Here is an 8,408-nt window from a genome sequence, read left to right on the forward strand (position 1 = left end):
GAAATTATACCGTATAATTTAAATATTATTATAGAAGAATGTTATTGTAAATTAATATTTATATAAAAATTGCTTCTACCGACAGAAGTAAGTTTAATATTATAATTTGAACACGAATGATTAATACTTGCTTGAACCTTGCGGCTATGATTAACAGCAAACTTTCTGTTTACATTCTCACGAGGTATCGCAAATTCCAATTTCTTTGCCTACTCTTTTTCCCCATTGTTACTACATTTTTGCTTGATTCTTTCATTTCCATGTCCCGTACCGCCTCGCTTTTTCACGTAGAACAGCTGTTTTCCCGCCTTTGCCCCACTGTCGCTCTTTTTTCTCGCGTTTCACTTGTTTATCCCGTTTTCAGTGGACACGAGAGAAATGAGCGCAACGAAAACAACATTAGAACTTAAAATGCCCTGGCCTCCTGTTTTCTCTTTCTCGTCGTTTCGTGCAAATTTATCGTTCTGGTACGGTGAACCAACGATCTGGAATTTTAATACTTATAACTTTGCATTTCCTTTTCTCAGCCGGACTTTGACTTTTCAAATAACACGTTACACACGATTCAAATTATTTATGTGCACGTTCATGCGAGCTTACTTCTATACGAATCTTTTCTGCATAATTCTACGTATAGTAATTTCAAACAGTTTTGGAAACAGAAACATAACGCGAGTTTCTAAAAGACGGGGGATATTAAAGTCAGAATTTGTTTCTTGCTGGAATAGAAAATTACTCGAAAGCTTCATTTTTTACTGTACAAGTGGGGGAAAAATTCAGTCGATTGTACTCTCGACAAAATAAAGGAAAAACGCATATTTCTAATTTTTCTTATTTCGAAATAATTCATTGCTGAAATAAGAACTTTTTAGTAAACTACTGTGCTTTCAGCGATGAATCCATATTCTTAAATTCAATCGTAAGATTGAAGGAAAATGAGCGTTTTGAAGCAACGTAAGCGATTATGAAAGTAGAATTCTAGCAACAGAAATGCAAATATTTTTCTATTCCTAAATTAAATTACACGATTACAATTTACCTTTTGGTAGTTAGGTAAAAGAAAATAGGCAATTTAATTGAGAAATTGAAAAAAAAACTCTTATTTTGCACATTTCTTAATACTTTTTATTTTCTTCCTGCTACAATTTCAATTGAAAATAAAATCTTCTGTTTCACTCTACAAATACAAAGCAAAAAACGAAATGGAACAAGATGCAAACTCTTGACGTGGGTCACGGTTTTTCGAAGTTAAGGTACTTAACTTAAAATGCTTTCTTCCTTTATTCCCCTTAAATTGAAAAAATGCTCCCTCGCTTCCTTCATTAATTTTCTCCGCTTCCACCTAAGTGCTCCACCTCGATTACGGTTTTCTTCCTTTCCGCCTAACCTTTCATCTGCAACAGACAAAGGAATCGGAAGATTCAAAGTTTCCGTTACTATTGCTGGTCACGTGAAACACGACGTGTCATTTATACACGTATTTTCATATTCATCGATTAGCGTAAATTGTGCATCACTCGAAATAGAGAAATCTTTGCATCTAAGCTGGTTCAAATCGCTTATTTCCCTTTAATCGTATGATTTAACCCTCCATAGGCAAACGTACATATTTTTTCTAAGCTTAATGTCTAAGCTTAATTTTTCTACTATTCCAGGCTTTGAAAAAATTTGAAGAAATTCTGTGATACTTGTCAAGGTCTCTTATATATTACACAATTATTCGTTAAGTCAAATGTTGAACAGTTTTACCAGCAAAAATAACGACCCAGATTGCCTACAAAGGGGGTTAATTTAAGGATAAAGAAATATTTGCATTTCTGTCGCTGGTAAAAATATAAGAATTTAAATTGTAACACTTTAAATTACTCAGACAGAGTTGCAAACAATTTATTCCGATGGATTCTCGACGAATTTCTTTACGTTCCCTCAGGGACAGTAACTCGTCTCACCGAGCACTCTTTTCTACACTCCTAATTTCAGTAGAGTAAACGACGAGCGGTTCGTTCGCGAAGAAGAAATAGAGGCGTGAAAGGAGGACTGAGAACCAAACGAATCTTCCTCCCCTTTTTGTTACAGACAGATTACGATCGACATTTCGAGGAACTGTTGGAGCGCGTGGAAACATTGTTGATCGGGATCCTGAGGATGAGACTGAATAAAGAGACTTTGGACCAGGTGGCCCATTATCATTCTCTCCTGGAAAATGTTCGACGTTTATCTGCAGGTACGTTCTCTTATCTATTTCGACGAATTTTTCTTTCCCCGCTCGAGAATTTGTCCCATGGGGAATACGCGCGAAAATCCTTGATGCTGTTAAAGATAACTCCTGAAACATCCCCCTAGATTTATTTCTATCGATAGCTATCTGTGCTTGTACACTCCCGTTCGTAAGTATCAGGACACTTATCGAATGTGAGTTAAATTTAAACAGCGATTAGAAAATTAAGGTAAATAAAAAAATGATCCTGTTTGGAATCTCGTAGTACAAGGAGCACGTATATTTTTACCGATTATATCGTCACCTTAACACTTTTCATACAACATTTATAAAATCTGTATGATGCACTTCTTCAAAAATGTAAATTAAAATTTTTTATTTATTAATATAATACGAGTAAAATTTAAATTTAAAAGTTAGAAATTCTTTTATCGTTAAATGTCATAACATAGAACTTCGTCGTACGATTCATAACTTAGAAATGTAAGGTGTAACTGTTTTCTGTTAAGTTCCAACTGACAGACAACTTGAAACATTTGAACTGATTGTTGCCAATATCGTAGCATTATTAGCTGGTTCTATCATTTTGGGAAAGAAAGTCTTTTTATTTTGTTTATGCAAAAAGTACATATTAGATAAACATACGAATAATATGATACTGTACTGCTTTTTTCTAGTAGTTACCAAACTTTTATAACTGCAAACTTTTTCCAAGGTGGTTCTATCAATTAACGAAGAAAATTAATTGGAATTTTTTCACTCGGTAGTATGATAAGTGGCTGGTAAAGAGTAAGTTTATTCCCTAGTTACATGCCATGGATTTAAGGTTGCTCTTGGTTCGTAACTTTTAAACAGTACGTCTTTAAACGTCGCAGGTTACGTAGTTACGTAGTGGAATGGCTATCATGAATCACTGTTTTCGTTTTACTTTCCAAGTAATAGTTTATTCCAGGATTTAAGGTGTCCAGACTCTTTTAACGAGTCTTCGTAATCATTTTCATAAACTACTTTGCTAACTTTTGCGCGAGAAGTTAGAGAAAAGTTTGCGACACTGAAAGTTCCTTTAAAAAGATAGAATTAAATTGATGCAAATGATTCTTGTACAAGGTGCTTCACAAAAGATGTCAACACTTAATTGGAATTAACATAATTTTTAAAGAAACAGAACTAATAACACGATATATCCTGTTGACAAATCTGTTTTTTCTTCGAAGAGTCGTTTTTGTCAACATTTTTCTTTTGGAAAGAAGGGGAGAAGAATGTGTTTTTCCATTTTTTCTTAACACCATGTACTTTTTTTTAATTATTCAACCGTTGGAATTTTAGTGTAATTAATTGCGTGTAAATATGTGTCGCTATTTAAGTGACACGAAATATACGTTGCGACAAACACATGGTTTAATTGCTTAATAGGAATAATTTCATTAAGTGAGAGGGACTAAAATGCAAGCTTCTTAATTCTTTACCGACCGATACCGGTTGAACATCCTACGCACTTCCGACCGCTCAGTCGACCACAGATTCATCGCTGACACCGGCTCTATTTAGACTCTAGGCTATCGCGCGGGAATATATGCGCTCTAGAAAATATAGAAATGTTAAATCAAACTTTGACCAATTAATAGGCTACCGGTCGGTAAGCGTCGGCGGCAAAAACGCGATTAATAGGCTACCGGTCGGTAAGCGTCGACGGCAAAAAAGCGATTAATAGGCTACCGGTCGGTAAGTGTCGGCGGCAAAAAAGCGATTAATAGGCTACCGGTCGGTAAGCGTCGACGGCAAAAAAGCGATTAATAGGCTACCGGTCGGTAAGTGTCGGCGGCAAAAAAGCGATTAATAGGCTACCGGTCGGTAAGCGTCGACGGCAAAAAAGCGATTAATAGGCTACCGGTCGGTAAAGTGTTAAAGTCGGTAATACCCGTGACCCACATTATTCTATAATATTCTATGAAAAAACACGTATATTTGAAAGCTGAAAAGCTTGGAAACTGAAAAAAATTAAGTATTAATGATAATAAACACTGAAATAAAATCGAATCATCCGGTCGTAAGCGAGTGTTTCCAAAATTTCACTGCTGTCCTGAACGTGTTAACGTAAATTGACAGGGTGTGTATCATCGTCTAATTTCGTCAAGTGAAAGCAACTTCCTTTCATTCCAAAAATGACAATTCTTACATTAATTCAGCGATGTAACAGTCATCGTCGATGAATAACACAACAGTGACAGCCCCGTGTCTGAAATAACAACGATAGCCGTGTCGATTTGAAATTCAACACGGGGCAAATAAACCTTCGTTTTCTCTTGAACCGTTTCAACATTGTTCTCAGTTTACGGAATCTTTTATTTGAATCCAGGGGATGGGAAAACAATGGAAACGACAATGTCGACGGAGACGAAGCTGTTTCTACGTAAAACCGAGGAATTATCGACACTGGTGACGGCCATGAAAACGCTTCAGGCTCCCTGTGAATTGGAATTGCTGGAGATCGAGGAGAAACTGACCGATCTATCGATCGCCATGGAGAAAGACAAATGCCTGAACGCAGGCGGAAAATTCGAGTGGGTTGACAGTGTGCTTGTGAAGGTGAGTTTTCTTTCTATTTCACTTACTCACCCTGTTTTCTATATTTTCGCTAAAATCTTCCGTATTACGAGACAGAGAAGAAACAATAATACAACGCGTGCTTAAAAACAATATGAACACTTGTGTGTGGAATTTTCTTTTCTTTTCCTAGGAAAAGAAATGACAAAAATTGTCCTATTGTAAGATACTATTATATAGACAGCAGTGAAGAAAAAATAATACAGAGTGCTTAAAAAAAAAAAGATTTTCTTTTCTTTGCAAAAGTGTTGGCAATGGCTCTTCGAAGAAAAAATACATTTGTTAATATAATAAATTGTGTTACCAGTTTTATTTCTCTAAAAAGCTTGATAAGTGTTCACATTGTTTCTATGTACTCTGTGTAATATTTTTAATTTTTTTCCTCTTTGTGTAACTGTTAAAAATATGAAACGATCTTGTGACTCTCACCTTATCCTCATTTTTTATTATCATTAACACAAGAACAACCAGAGTTGAACGTGATCTATTTTTTCCCTTCTGGTATGTTTATATAAAACTATACAAAGAACTTCGAAATTAGAATCACTAATGCAAAATAAATTGGTATTTGTAATTATTCCTTTATTTCAACAAAAGACACTATATCCTTGAACATAAGCATCTTAATAATTTCTGTAATTTTAAGTTGGTAATTCTAGTGTTAAGTCTCTATTATACACAACTAGTCTATATAAACAAAAGAGTGAAAAAATTTGAAAAACACTTCGTTGTTTCAACTTTGAATAAAGTTCTTACTGCAACGTTCAGAAATCTAGAATTATTATCTCGTTCACTTCGCTGAACTATATTCTCTGCTTTCGGTTAGATTTCATTTCATACTTTTAGCCCGTGATATATTCGAAAAATTCATTTCCCGCAATCATCTTGATTCGGAATGGTAGAGTGTACATGTATAAGAAAGTGGAACAAATTGCCGGCCATTTTCATAATCCCCCTGAGATATGTATTAGCATTTTGTGTACAAACAACGTAGTGTAAGTGAATCGGAAATAAAAGTCGTTTGTCACATTCTTTATTTTTCATCTTGACACACATTTTTCCACTAGAAATTATCTTTCATAGTCAGAGTGTCCTTCTTCGTTTCTGCGGTTAATTTTATTTCTTATGTTCCACTCGAAATTTCTATTCTTATGAATTTATTACTGAAAATAAGTTAATACAATTATACTAGAGGTGTAACATTTAAATAGTCACATTTTGATTATGGTATTATATATTAATTATGGAATATTTGATCTTTGAAAAGTTATTATTAAGTGAATAGCTTAAGTTTAATTAACACTTGGTACTATGTAATGTGTTTTTGAGTTCGTTTTAATGTTCCGTACAATAAAACGAACAAAAATTACACGGTACTGTTTAAAATACTCCAGGTGACGTTGAGTTCAGTATGAAAACAAACTGTTTTCGAAAATTTTTGTTATCGTTATCCACTTAAAACAGGCAAATTTTGGTTAATTACTATTTCTCGTGCTAAAAAATCGTGCGTTTAGAGCGAAAACACCTTACATTGAAATTCTTTGCAATTGAACTGAGCGCTATCTGAAAATTTGATCCTTATCACCTTCCCCTGCCATTTTCAATTATCGATTTCCAAATCGTGGGAATAAAATGTTCCCCTCTGACGATAATTTGGTCGGATTAAAAATTCGAAAATTGAGAACGGGTGATTTCAATTCTTCCCGGTGATTTCTCGAGTAAACCACAGCGTTTTATAGGAAACCGATAAAAGAGTCGCATTTTCCCTTTCAGTGCCTGCAAAATGGCACATGGTTACTACTGGATCAGGTGAATCTCTGCAGTCCAGCAATTTTGGACCGATTGAACGGACTGCTGGAACCAAACGGTGCTCTAACGATTGGCGAGAAAGGCGTCGATCAAGGAGGAAACGTGTTCACTGTGAAGGCGCATAAGAACTTCAGATTATTCCTGGCTATGGACCCTCGTCACGGAGAAATATCCAGGTAATGAAAGGGCACCAAGTCAATTTTAATTGATCCATTCTGTTCTTTGTAATTTCAAATATTTTTCAGTAGTTTAATACGTTCAGCGTGACCCACCGGTGGGTCATCGAGAGATGCTCCTATCTGACGACGTGACCCACCGATGAGTCAACGATACAAACTAATGCAATATGGGCTAGACTTTTTTGTGAAATTATTCTTTTGTATGAATGTATTATTTGATTGTTTTATAACATCAGGAGGATACTTTGTACTTGTCATTTCTGTAAAAATTCAAAAGAATAACTTGGCGTTATAACGACAGAGAAACATAGCATATCAAAGAAACACAACGTGAACTTAAACAAAATTTTCGTAGGAATTTAACTTGACATATTTACAGAATTGTTACATAAATTAAATATGCTTGTGGACTTTCTCGAAGCAAGGAATGCAAAAATGGGGTTGACCAATGCAAACCTTAAAGTAGGTACTAACCTTTTTCTGTTAGAACTCGTGCCTCTTTAAAGCATCTTTCTTTACTAAATATTTGATAACAATTTCCTATCTCCAAGCTAAATTTTACTAACAGTAAAGCAAAAATCGTGATCCGCTATACTAATGAACTCCATGGAAACAAAGAATAAAGAGTCTAACAAGAGAAACTTAATACAGGAGCAACAGAAGCATAAGTGTGAAAGAAGGGGAGGCAGAAAATGTATTTTCTTTTCGTAGAAAATGACAAAATAATGGAGTGACTCCATTCGATGACTCCAAAATCGAACCATCCGGTCGCAATAAACGCCGATATTTTGTGGATTTCGTCCTGAATACATAAAAGGTAGAAGGATCCATATTTGATTGGCTTTAAAGTTATCAGTCCTATTTTTATTTTAAATTAATTTTTGTAACCATATATCGTTGTTTCAGTGGTAAACTTCATTTTTCAGCAGAGAAAAAAGCTGGAAAATTTTTTGTCAGTTAGTGAAAAATGGAGCATAGTCTCAAGTTGATGTGAAAGTAAATATATTCATTGATTTTCATTTTATTTTATTTAACGTCTTTACTGCGTGTATAGTGTAGTATAAGTTCAATGGCAAGCTCAAGATCATATTAAAGTATCATTTGGTTTATTCCACTGTTCACAGTCAATAGTAATTGTCACAAAAATTACAAATTTGCCAAGCTTTTACCTTCACAAAGAGCCTCTCTCTCTCTCTCAAACTTTAATTCTCAGCACCCTTTTTTCAAGTGTAGCTTGTAATACTCTGGCTCTTTCAACTCTGACCAACCCTGCACAAACTCTTTGAGGAAACCCGCAATCACGTCTACCCAAAGCCTTGAATGGCTTTGTTCCAGCTCTAATCTCAAGTAATGGGTGCAGATATTCTTTGACACAAGAACTCTATTGCACTCTCCTAAACACTTTTCAGTTCCACCTAAAGATCAAACGCACATATACTAAACGTATACATATATACTTGCCACTTTATTAAAGGGATATTCTACTTTCTACTTCGTTGAAAATTGGAAAAGCATCCAATTTTCTTATTCCCTTAATTAAGGTGTCAATAAAAATTCTATTATAATTAACTATAAAATTTTACAATTTCATTAGCAGT

The 8,408-nt window shown here is 34.7% G+C and overlaps 1 protein-coding gene across 1 annotated transcript in view; it reads left to right on the top strand.

Annotated features, from left to right (window-relative positions):
- Positions 1-8,408, top strand: part of LOC108579047 (midasin-like) — a 143,609-nt gene that overhangs the window by 121,737 nt on the left and 13,464 nt on the right. The window contains 3 exon segments of the mRNA XM_017942476.1: positions 2,077-2,224; positions 4,575-4,804; positions 6,596-6,807. Coding sequence (XP_017797965.1) covers positions 2,077-2,224; positions 4,575-4,804; positions 6,596-6,807 — 590 coding nt within the window.

This window comes from Habropoda laboriosa, unplaced genomic scaffold, assembly GCF_001263275.1.
Source record: "Habropoda laboriosa isolate 0110345459 unplaced genomic scaffold, ASM126327v1 scaffold42, whole genome shotgun sequence".
Lineage (NCBI taxonomy): Eukaryota > Metazoa > Arthropoda > Insecta > Hymenoptera > Apidae > Habropoda > Habropoda laboriosa.